Genomic DNA, 12,650 nt, shown 5'->3' with positions numbered 1-12,650 from the left:
AAAAGACGAAAAAGACTTCTTACAAAGCGGTGTATTATATACACTAATTGTGCCCCACCTCTTCGCTCTCGTTCGAAACTCACCATTACACAGTGCATTCTTCATGATTGTATATATAACATATAACATAAAAATATTTTTTTGAAACCGGTACAGTAGTTCCTGAATTTGCGCATTCAAACTTCAGCTATGTATATGTATGTATCATCATTATCTAAGCCCTTTTTTCCCCACTGCTGAGCATAACCTTCTCTATCTTGTGTAATCTAATCCATGAAGGACCTGCTAAGTATAAATTGTAGGTTTCGTCCTCGAAATTCGCTTTATGTTAGTTTTTTTTTTCGTTTATAAACAATTACGTACTAATTACATCTAAATACGATCTTAAACCACGAGTTTGTCTAACCGCAATGTATACACATGTTGTATGTTGTAGTTTGATATACACATGTTGTTACACATATTCTGGCGCCACAACTGTGTGAAACCTGCAAAGTATAAGTATGTGGTGTGTATAGGTGGCAGAGATGGACAACGAGCCAGTGGAAGTGAAGAGAGCTGATATAAGACTGCTCCAACCTCCTTGGGCTGATGAGCTGGAAGATGCAGGATCACATCACACGCCCATACATCCGCACCTACACGTGCAGCATATGCCTGTACCGGTAAGTTGACTTGAAATTACTCGTATTATCATCATCTAGTAATTTCCCAAAAGGTTTCCTGGAAGAAATGGCTTACAGCGATAAGGCCGCCTTTTGCGTATACTATGTAATTAATTTGTGCAATATTTCACCGTCATTTTGTAACCAGATTTTTCAGTCGCCTTTGCTTTGTTTGAATTCTGACTTACGTTTCTACATTAAATTGTGCAATAAAGAGTACATCTACATATTTTCTTTTTCAGTCGTTTCAAATGGGGGACGGTAATTTCTACACGTCGTCCCCGATGCCGGGCGCCTGTCAAGTGGTTACCGTCGGTGCTTCGTCCAACGGCTCCATGGATTACGGCGAGAGTGACGACGACCTAAGACGGGAAGACATCATGTTCCCCAACGACTCTCAGATGGGTCAGTGGCATTGGCTTTTATACACCATAAATGCGCATTCTCTGATGGTTCACTTGGGTCGGTAACTGCATTTTTATTTTGTGTGTAAAACATATATTGTATGTATATTACAGACTGTAGTAACAGCAAACGCAGCAGCTTGCAGAGTCGCGGCAGCACCTCGAGTCTCATCGAGCGCTCTATCACACCTAGATCTCAACCGCCTACTCCCAGGTATTTGGACTAGCTTGGAAAATCATATATTACAAGAAAGAATAATAATTTGAAAACAGAACCTTTATGTCACAAAGTAGAGGCTGGTTAGAATACAAAAAAAGAAAAAAGTATATTGCGCGTTAGGAAGTTTACTGCACCATCTTGGTTCATTTCTTTCTCTTTTAAAGGTTGGCTGGAAGATATTGTTTTTACGTTTAGTGCGCGTTGCGCTCATTGTAACTTGTGTAAATGGCGTGATAAAAAGTTCATCTGTCTATCTCAACTCAATCGGTCGGTTCTTTCGTAATGCCATCTACCAATCGAGATACAAGTTTCCTAGTCATTAGACGGTTGAGCACGGTACCCGACAGAGTGCGCTTTTTCAGATCTCAAGCGGCAACCCCGCACAAATACAAGAAGGGCGACGTAGTGTCGACGCCGACAGGTATAAGGAAGAAGTTCAACGGCAAGCAATGGCGGCGGCTGTGTTCCAAGGACGGCTGCACGAAGGAGAGCCAGCGGCGCGGCTACTGCTCGCGACATCTGTCGCTGCGCGGCGTCGCCTCCAACACGCCGCTTGCGCAGCCTTCGCAGCATCACAGGTGACTCTTCTCTCTTACTCCTCTGGCTTAGTCATTCCTTAGTGAATCTTCTTATCTTGTCGACTCGGGTCAATTTGTGAGGACCAATACAACGCCATCTAAATAGCACTATCTGTGGCGTTAAATAGGTCTTTCAGTGCGCAGGTGGTAGGATGGATAGAACGATAAGTGGAAGAGGCACTAAGTAGAAGGAAAGTGGATTTTAGCCACTGAAACGAGAGAATCCTTTGTCCTCTGTTCTGCGGTACGGTTCGACATTAACAGATTCCAATTGACAGATCAGCCTCCACAGTCGTAGATACCGCTGGAACATCTCCAATAATGTTTATTTAATTTTTATCATAACAAGTTAGAAAATAATCCATTAGAGCAGTAGTCTGTATAAATGACAAATATTTAAACTTTCATAAACTCATTCAAATGGTAATTGAATATATCCATATCATCACGTTGATCGTGTACAGTAGTAGCATAGCTGACCGACTTACTTGGGGACTTACAATCAAATTTCAAACGCCTCCACATAGGCACACTCGAAAGGAACAAATATTACAAAAAAGCTAAAACTCATTTGAGCGTCTTCCCAGTTACTTACTTGACCGCAAAGCGTCGGAGCCCAAAATCTATAGTGCTAAATATCGATACGATTTGTTCCAGAAGCAGTAGTAAATCGCTATCATCAAGTGGCACCGGAGTTGAAGGTGACGAAACTTCGAGAGAATCGGACACAACGCCGCCGCACTATCGCGTTACAGGCCGATTCGATTCCGACGAGACTGAGGCAGCCAATATGCTGGGTAATGTGTTTTTCACTTCCCATGTAAAGTTTGACATTATGATTGTATGTGGCTTACACTCGAAATAAGTGCTTTATTTAGATACTTTATTAGAGAACACTTTAGAGCAAAAAAGTAAAATCTTCTATAAACTTCACGAATATTGGATTACTTATTTATAATATTATTGTTAATTTCCTTGGAATAGAATTTACTATTTTGATGTGGATCATTTTTTCACACGAAAAACATACAGTAAATGTGCCGTTCAACAAAAACCACGCAGGGTTTGTAGAATAGGCTGTTATTTTATTTTTACAATTTGAAGGATCGCACATATTTGTGAAATATTCACTTCGATAAGCCTAATGTTATCAAAGATGACGAAATAAAAATAACACATTATTGGATTCGCCCAAACGCTTTGCATGTGCCGTCACACGTAAGTAATTTGTTTACAAAGAAGTCAAAAACCACGAAGTTTAGTCGAGCATATGAAACCGGGTATTATCTAGTGTAACTTAACGTGAGCCCCGTATTACCTGCGCCAGTGTCCCTGGGCAGCTCGCGGTCGGGCAGCCCGGGCGGGTCGCCGGGCGCGGCGCAGTCTCCGCCGCCGCTGCGCAGCAACGTGTTCGTGCCCATCTCCAGTCCTGCGCCTCTCCGTCCTCTCCTCGACCGCGCCAAGCACACGCTCATCAGGTCAGTCCCGGCAGTCCCTAGAACAAGCTCATATCCAAGGTAAAGATGAAAGATTTATTTGCAAAAACACGTGTAAATTAAAATCAAATAAAAAGAAAATATTCAAATCTTATACAGAAATTACACCTTCACAGTTTTCCACCGTATCCTGCAACGTGTTCCACGCCCGTTTGCCACAACGTATCCCATTTTATTTCCCACGAAGTATCAAAATTTTTATATGTCTTTCTTAAAAAATAATGAAGTTTCACTTAAACTTCCACCCCCTATTATAGATTTTATTTCCAGACCCGAGTTAGTTCGGCCAGGCCCAGTGAGTCCCTCCGCGAGTGGAGTGGCCACCAGTGTCATACGAGTTTCCCCTTCGCATTACCATCAGGTGAAAACATTTTCATGTTGAATTTAAAACATTCATTTATGCAAATAAATTAGAATCGATTAGTATCTAAGATTTTTTAAAATGCCTTTTTAGAATTCCTAATAGCTGGACTAATGTGGAATACTTGAATTAAAACAAGATTTTAAAATGTCTGTGTTTATACTAATTGATTATTTCATTCGATCATTAGGAAATAATAACAAATATACATTTAAATATTTCATAAATATTCACTTTTATAATATGTGCCAAAAAATTTTAAGATTTGTGTACAAAATTAATTAAAAAAGTGGCATTATGACATTTGATTTTTTCAGCCGGAAAACAGAAACGGGCCAAGTCTCCACAACACAAGCCAACCAAACGCATTAGGCGTACAAAACTCAGGGCTGTCCATACAGAGCACCATCCAGTCTACGATCAGTCAGCAATATTCTACCGTACCTTCAAATTTGACTCTCCCATCAAGCATATCCCTGAGTATCAACAGCTCAAATCTTCAAACCAGTATCGGCAATTCTATGAGGAATGCAAACGAACTACCACACAATCTTATAGTGCATCGGGCAGTTAATGGGACGAAAGAACAAATGTACAGACAGACTTTGAATTTGCGGAATGGGATACACGATTACAGACGCGAGGAATCACCGCCACCGCCATTAAATAATCATGAGAATTTTTTAAATAGAAGAGTCTCGGAATACGATGAAGAGAATGGATTACACAGGTATTCGTCCACTTGTGTTAACTATCGGCAAACAATTGGCTGAACTTGGCGGTCTCGACGTACATTGTCAGTGTTTCTTGCGGTAATAAAAAGTTCACATACAAATTACGCAATGTTCGGCGATACTCCGGGAGTCTTCTTGTGTGGGAATTTCAGAGTAAAAACCAGTTATGTGCTATGTCAGATTGATTCTAAAATTGTAACTAATTTCATCGAAATCCATTTAGTAAAGATTTTCATGTCTTAGGTGAATATTAATTTCATAATAATCAAATGTCAAAATTTTTTTCCCTATTTCTCACTAGGACGTCGAGTTACACTGTATATATTTGTATTGCAGGATCGAACATCGGCCGCCGGAAGTATCCGAGACTCGCGTGCTAGAAGACAAGAGGATTATCAAACCGGCGCCGCTGCAGGCCAGATTCTACGTCCTGCCGCAGACCATGGAAAATAAGTTTGTGCTGATCAAGAATGAGCCAGTCGAACCTATTCATGTGAGTCATATTTCTATATTGAGAAAGTTGTTTACTTGTTACATAACTTATCTACTTCAGTTAAATGGAAAATCAGTCAATCAACATTTCTTTGCAAGAATACATTGTAAACAGATGCTGTATTTTACAGTAAAGAACATGAAGTCAAATAATTTATTCAGAAATTAGACATGTACAGGCATTTTTACGTCACATTTTAAATGATATAATGCTATCTGTTGCCCGCAGCGTCGCTTGGGGTAGTCTATGTTTACATTAAAATTGCTTGGTAGACAGACAGACTTTCGCGTTTGTAATTTTGGTATAAATATGGAACTATTTATTGAGCTACGAATTAGGGTTCACACACACCAATGTAAATTATCGGTCGAAAATGATGACTAATATGAACTTTTACGTTTTACAGATAGAAGAGAAAATGCCACAGCAAATAAATAATAACGAACCTGAAAATGAACAGGGGAAAAACAGGGATAGGGGATTGGATAATGGCGATCATGTAAGTACAAAATTTTGGTATTGGAATATTATTTTTTTAAAAGATTTTTTTGTTATCTAATGTTCGTATTATTTTCTATTACTATCAATACAAGAACACTTTTGTTATTAAAATCGGCTGTATTGTCTAAGTGTCTGCCCTATCTCGCCATCAAGGTGGGTTCCTTATGGAGTCCGAAAACTAACAAGTAAATGTTCTCATATAATAGTTAAAATTCTCTTTTCTTATTCTGTAGTTTTAATCAATTTAGTATGTTTACGTTTCCTATGAAAGGAAATCCGAATTGTTTCGGAAACTTCGGAATTGTTGGATATAAAATGGTTGTGATTTTCCTCAGTTGAACAACAGCAGCGCTGTGATAGTCCACCCGAGTCAGTTGCTGCCAGTACTACCACCCCCCACTTCGCATACTGCTATTATAGGTGAGTCTATATAGATATTACATTATCATATGGATAGTTATGTCTTTAGGCGACTTGAATAAAATCTGACACCAGTGTTTGCAATAACACACTCGATATAATGATGAGTCATGTCCATAAAAAATATATGCGTAAAAGTATGTCAGTAGTAAGAAACATTAACAGTAACTCGTAAGAAAAAACGGAGTACGTACATACTATTATACGTGCAGTAGTTTTTGAGTTTATCGCGGCAGAGGACTTTGTATAATATGTAAAGATAAAGCGCTCCCACACAGCGTGTTACAAACGTTATACATATAACACTTGCTGTCTTGGACACTCTTTTGTCAAGAATGTGTATAAGAAAAGAGACAACAAATGTTTTACAAAACTTCGTAAAACGATGTGTGGCAGCACCTTAAGGATATTTGATGCGATCAGCATAAATATGTCCATTTTGTTACCATGCAGTATCGACCGGCGGAGGAGGCCCGGGCGCGGTGTTCCCGTGGCAGTCGCTGGTGCCGCTGCTGCAGGGCTCCCCGCCGCCCTCCCCCCGCACACCGCGCACGCCCCGCACGCCCCACACCCCGCACACGCCGCACACACCACACACCCCGCACACGCCCCACACGCCACACACGCCACACGTCAAGACCGAAGAACAGATTAAAAATGAGCCTGCCGGTGAGAAATAAACATTTACACACTCGTTAAAATTTGCGAGACAGTTGAAAAGACGCGTTTGACCTTTTTTAATTTTTTTTTAAATATACTTATTTGGTGTAGTCTTTCTTTGCCGATTCCGAGTATGAACTTATTTTCTACGGAAAATTTCAGATGTCACCTGAGGTAGACTGTCAATATAACGGTCGTTTTTATTGATACCTCATACTCATTTATTTCTGTCGCCCAACAGTGCTTGCATTGTTGTGATCTGGTTTAAAGGGTGAGATAGGCAATATAATTACAAGGTACTGTGATATCGTCCACGCGCAACTTACCTATAATTTGTACTAATTGTAAAGTATAATTTCGGGATGATTTCCTACTAACTTGATGGAAATAAAGCACAATAATATGTTGTCGCAGGCGAAACAGCGCCCCCTATGTGCACAGAAGAGGACGACGATGTGTTCGACGTGATAGAGGACACGACTGGCGGCGACGATTCCAGTAAGAAAAGGTCGCAGAGTCTGTCTTCGCTCAACTCTCCCGCCGCCGCCAGTGACAAGGTAACTATCGATCACAGTGAGGCCACAGTGTAAAGATTTAATATATTTGCAAATTTGATATTTATTTGAAAAGACATACTTGCAAATAAAAAAACATAGTTGTAAAAGGCTCTATCTTGAGCCATTTGTTGCCAACCACGCGGCAACTTGTCTAAATCATCCCGCCTTCTTATTCCTTGTTGTTCCTAGGAAGACAAAAGTTGAGGTATTTAAACAAGCTGTTAAACAAAAGTTGAAAAAGTGCAGTAATTACCCTTAAAGACGAAACAGCCTCCAGCGTTGACAATGCTGTCACGTTTTCTAACGCGATTCTGTGTCTGTGTTAAATTTTTTTTTTTCTAAAAATGTCAACCCTTGATTTTTATCCTGACACGTTATATGAAATGTTTATGTCCCTGCATGGGAACCAAATACTGCATGGGACAAACGGCCTCACAAATAAAATATATTTTATTTATTTGTTCAGTAACTAAACCTATCCTACCCTATAATAATTACTAGCTGTTGCCGCGTCAGTCTGTTCGCGATAAACTCAAAAACTACTGCACTGGTTTTCTCGCGGTTTTCACCAATACATAGGGCGATTCATAAAGATGTATATTTTTTATGTTTTTATCAGGGGCACGGACCGTTAGTTTATAACAGTATAGATATTGATTTCGATTTGGATATTTTATGTAATTTCACTTTTTTATTTTACAGAAAGAGCGGCGAATCCGGAGACCAATGAACGCGTTCATGATCTTCTCCAAACGGCACAGACAAATGGTACACCAGCTGCACCCCAATCAGGACAACAGGACTGTCAGCAAGATACTGGGAGAGTGGTGGTACTCGCTCAAACCCGAGGAGAAACAGAAATACAACGAGCTGGCCAGCGAGGTTTGTACTTAATTTTTAGATATGTATCTATCACTGTTCAGTGTTTGATATTGAAAGAACAAGAGATAACAAGGAGTAATTGTCCTAGGCGTAGATGGATTAACATCCTCATATTATTATTATTATTTGTTGCGCTCATTCGACTCATTGAAACGGAAAATAGCGCTAAAAACGGAAAATAACATTAATTATTATTATATGACAAATAATTCATATTTAAATGGATTTGTTATACTTGTCACACATGCTTTTTAACTGTTTTTTGACAATAATAATGAGATGAAAAAATTCTGGAATCGAGCGGGAATTAAGCCGCACTCCTGTATCCCCTGTCTGTCTATATATTACGTCGGCGCAAGACATAAGAGATGAATTAATTCAGCCGGACTGGCATGGTCTCAATAGCTCAGTGGTCAAGAGCACTGTTCCGGATAGACAGGGGCGCGCTTTTCACAATTTTTGTACTAAATAAATAAATAGATATAACAATATTTCGATTAGAATATGAAGCTTGGTTTGGTTCGGTGTTTCGCGTTTTAATCTAAATGCGATACGTTGCTTAGAATCCGAGATATCGTTAATAATAAGTTAAGAGCGGACGCACGAAATAAACGCGGGCGAAGTTGCGGGCAAAAGCTAGTATCTTATAATTTGGATTTTCCAGGTGAAAGAAGCTCACTTCAAAGCGCACCCGGAATGGAAGTGGTGCAATAAAGATCGCAGGAAATCCTCAAGCAGTCGAGACCCGACTGGATCAATGCCGCAGGTACGATTTCATACTTCCTTACTTATATTATCCTTGATTCCTTATATTATCATTGTGAAAATCTTTATTTCTATCTGTCAATTTCAAATTGGTTTCTCATGCGTAACTGTAAAAAGTGGCGCGAAAAAAGGGTGGCCTACCAAGCAGTGGGTTGATGTTGACTGAAAAAATTATGATGAGAAGGTAATTTGCTGACGTTAGCCTCCTACCGTATAGTATATTGATGATTGTAATGCAGAGTCCTCGGACGCCGTCGGAAGCCGCAACGGCTGCTGTGGAACTTCCGGTCACGGTGGCTTATCCCGTCGCAGCTTCACCACAACTCAGCGATGACGAACAGGTACTTTATATTCTTATCGAGTGTTTGAGCTTTTCAGATCTAAATCAACTTACCGCAAGGCATCTGACAGGACTCTTATGAAATAATCTTGCTACGTAGCTATAATTATGACTTTATCTTCTTATAAAGTGTATTTTGATGTCAGATTTTATTCAAGTCGCCTGAAGCCAATTGACATGACTTATGGCTTATGTCAAAAGACATTATATGAAAACAGTGTGCAGGCAGCTTCGCGATGTTTTCCTTAATCGGAAGCAAGTGGTGGTATATGAAACTAATGAGTCACATACTTTGGGAATTTTTAATTGTTAGCGTCTTAACCATTGAACCATTATGTATTCCTAAGTAGTAGTGGCATTAAAACGGCACCTCCAGTTCTTAAAACTGTAAGAATAATAATATTTATTTGTGAAATATAGGACATGGGAATTAAATCAATAGGTCGATGTATAAATCAATTTGTTTTTTTTTCTGCTACGCAGCTACTCGTCGAAAAACAATACTTAAATGATGTTACGTTTCAGATGCCACAGGCCCTGATGGCCCCGTCACCGTCGCCGGCGCCGGCGCCGGAGTCGCAGCCGCAGCCGCAGCCGCAGCTAGACCTGACGTGCGTGGAGAAGGTTGCGGACTCTGACTCCGAGGGGCTGGAGGCCCGCGACTACGTGCCGCACCGCGACCACACCAGGAGGCCTAAACCGATCAAGGCCAGGTAAGGGCAACGTCAAATCATCCGCCTTTTTATTTAGAAGATGACCTTTTTCAAATTGACCTGTGTCTGGGAAGTTTATCTGTATATGTATATGCTATAAATACAGTATCGTTGAGAGTATCCCATAGCACAAGTCTAGAACTTACTTTCGGGCTAGCTCAATCAGCGTGATTAGTCTATATATATGTACTTAATACTAGCTGTGAATTTCTCTGCAAAAGCGATACAGACATGATTTTAATACAAAGTTTCACCTCCCGATTATTGTGTTTTGGGTGTGGTTTAATAAACCGTTTAAAAAAGGAACCTATGTTTGAACGGACTTCTTAACTACATGCATACCAAATTTAATCAAAGTCGGTACAGCGTTTTAGCCGTGAAAGGAGGAACTGACAGACTTTCGCATTTATAAATTAATATACATAACATGGATTTATTTTAGGGCTGGCTCGTCGGATAATCTTCTGGGCGGTATAACAGCGTCGAGCCCGGGCGGCTCCAAGGTGTTCCAGCCCACCGGAGGCGCCTTCAAGTCTACTCATGCTGATACAGGTATATATACTATAGATAAATTATTTACACAAGAATAATTTATGACATAAATGAGCGCATAGGGGAACTTATCGCAAAAGCAATAAGTTAAAAATAGACCAAACAGGAAAGTAGACTGATATTATTTTTAATATAACCGTTTTATCTATTCGAATAAAACGATTGTCTAGTAAAAATACGCGTCACTCAACTGTAATTTATAAACGGGATCATCTTATGTAATAAATTAAAATGTAATGAGTAGAAATTATTTCCATCAATAAACTATTTATTTTCAGTTTTAATCTATTTTATTACAATGTATACTCTATTTTCTAGGCGATCACAGACAATGGACAGCATTCACTACCATAAACAAAAGCATGCCAAATCAAGTACCAAGTTCCCCTCACCCCTCGCAGTCCATATCGGCTAGTACCCAAAGTCTTACAAACAGCGTGCAAGGAATATCCCTTAGCACCCCTAATTTAACAATTCAAGCAGCTTTAGACAACGCTATAGCATCGATAATGAATGTGCCGACGACATCGAGCGAGGCGCAAATGATATCGAGTGGGGTACCGATGAAACAATCGAATGTATCGATGAATCAACAGAGTATGATGAATACGCAAGCGCCGACGTCGATTGCGCTCACGAATGCACTGCTGAAAAATGTTACGTTGATGAAGAGAAATATTGGTGATAATTCTACAGGTGATTATTGTAATATTTATTTCTAGTAGTGTGCAACTTTTGTGACGTCCATGTTTAATCTGGGAACGGTAGAAAAAAAAATGTATGTGGTTTCTGCTAAATTTAAATAACTGATATTTCTCCTCTCGCGCAAATAATAAAAAGGAAAGAGCTGGAGAATCTTAATGGGCGCTATGCTTGCAACGTGTTGCTATTTCAGAATCTCAATTCCATTAATAAGCACGCCATCCATTTTAAAGTGGCCACTTTAAAATAGATGGGTTTTGAGAGATTTAATCGAGTTAGCATTTGGCTATAGGGGAGGTTATAAGAAATTTGTTAAAAATCAGTTTTCTTCACTTGACAGACTGTACATCAACCAAAGTTGATTTTGAATGTGAATTATCAGGTCCGCTGACGTTGTCGCTGGACGCGTCGGGCAACTTGTTGATAAAGGCGTCGCAGGCGTCGCCCGTGTCGCCCGCGCCTCTCCACTGCGTGCAGCTGCCTCGCATCTACGTGCCCGCCTACAGCGGTCTGGGTTACATATTGTTGATTTACATAGAGAGATAGATTATATTATTTATTTATACCAAAAAGATAGACATTTACAATAAGAAGTATGTACGGAACTAAAAAAAGGCCGGTAAAGTCTAGATTTCAACAAACGTCATTGAACATTTTGGTTTTATTTCATCAATGACATCGAAATCTATGAAATTTATTTCCAAGCAAAGATAAAAAACCATGCGTTCTATATGCCTATAAGCATAGCATGCGTGTATAATTTTGAAACTCGGAAGTTTGAAATGGTTGTATTATATACCTATTCAGAAATAATGTAATAAGATAAATAACTCATTATTTCAAATTTATTCTTGTTATGTCTAAATAATTTATAATTATCCACATTACTAATAACATCAAACTAGGTAAGATGTTATAGTAAAAGTCGAATCAAAATGATTAGGTGTATTGATTCTAACCGATAGTTTTTGTCCACAGAAGTAGACCAAACCCAAAACACGAATAAGCAGCCATCGAGTGGCGCCAACACGCCCTCTGTCATCGTGTCTCAGAACCACACTGTTCCCAAACCCAATGCGTAAGATATTAGATTGTGTTTTTTCGAAAAATGTTTTCATCATCACCGTCGTATTCTCATGACTGACGTCCAGGAACATGTTACAAAAATGTTTTATGATTTTATATATTATGCAAGTTTACATACAAGGTTCCGTTGGTTTAAAGTACTTTTGGAACAACGTTTACTTTTGGTATTTTTCATTTCCGACGTTAGAAAAAAATATCTGATTAGACTAGTTTGAAAAGCCAATTATTTAGTGATCTAAATATAAATTTGGTCATCAGCCAATGGGAGACGTCTCCGGAAGAGGCGCGGCCGTTCCCGCTGGCGCCCACGCCCGCGCAGCTGGGCCGCGCGCCGCTGCAGAAACGACTCAGCAGAGGTAACTACATTTTTTACTATCTACCTTGTTGTGGACGTGCCAATAAGGTATAATTTTATTTTATCTATTAGGAATAACAATTAGAAACATCACAAATAGTAAATATAAACAGTGGTGTATAATATTGTGTAGTTCTCAATACGAGTAGTGCTCATTTTGCGTCAG

General features: G+C 39.5%; 1 protein-coding gene across 4 annotated transcripts in view; it reads left to right on the top strand.

The window, feature by feature from the left end:
• The window catches only part of cic (capicua), a 28,747-nt gene that overhangs the window by 8,247 nt on the left and 7,850 nt on the right, over nt 1-12,650 (top strand). For 3 of the 4 annotated variants that reach the window (XM_053759235.2, XM_053759238.2, XM_053759236.1), the window contains exons 4-25: nt 519-665; nt 908-1,070; nt 1,184-1,283; nt 1,652-1,867; nt 2,525-2,664; nt 3,195-3,345; nt 3,634-3,724; nt 4,042-4,454; nt 4,795-4,951; nt 5,358-5,450; nt 5,788-5,872; nt 6,326-6,541; nt 6,947-7,089; nt 7,792-7,971; nt 8,636-8,737; nt 8,976-9,077; nt 9,602-9,789; nt 10,232-10,341; nt 10,660-11,037; nt 11,426-11,551; nt 12,022-12,121; nt 12,388-12,485. In XM_053759235.2, the coding sequence (XP_053615210.1) occupies nt 519-665; nt 908-1,070; nt 1,184-1,283; nt 1,652-1,867; nt 2,525-2,664; nt 3,195-3,345; nt 3,634-3,724; nt 4,042-4,454; nt 4,795-4,951; nt 5,358-5,450; nt 5,788-5,872; nt 6,326-6,541; nt 6,947-7,089; nt 7,792-7,971; nt 8,636-8,737; nt 8,976-9,077; nt 9,602-9,789; nt 10,232-10,341; nt 10,660-11,037; nt 11,426-11,551; nt 12,022-12,121; nt 12,388-12,485 (3,499 nt within the window). The remainder of the gene's footprint in view (nt 1-518; nt 666-907; nt 1,071-1,183; nt 1,284-1,651; nt 1,868-2,524; nt 2,665-3,194; nt 3,346-3,633; nt 3,725-4,041; nt 4,455-4,794; nt 4,952-5,357; nt 5,451-5,787; nt 5,873-6,325; nt 6,542-6,946; nt 7,090-7,791; nt 7,972-8,635; nt 8,738-8,975; nt 9,078-9,601; nt 9,790-10,231; nt 10,342-10,659; nt 11,038-11,425; nt 11,552-12,021; nt 12,122-12,387; nt 12,486-12,650) is intronic. The other variant, XM_053759237.2, reaches the window with a different exon arrangement.

The sequence above is a fragment of the Plodia interpunctella genome, chromosome 19 (assembly GCF_027563975.2).
Source record: "Plodia interpunctella isolate USDA-ARS_2022_Savannah chromosome 19, ilPloInte3.2, whole genome shotgun sequence".
NCBI classification, from domain to species: domain Eukaryota; kingdom Metazoa; phylum Arthropoda; class Insecta; order Lepidoptera; family Pyralidae; genus Plodia; species Plodia interpunctella.
Note: the sequence above shows the minus strand (reverse complement) of the source record. Positions and strands in the feature narration are given on the sequence as shown.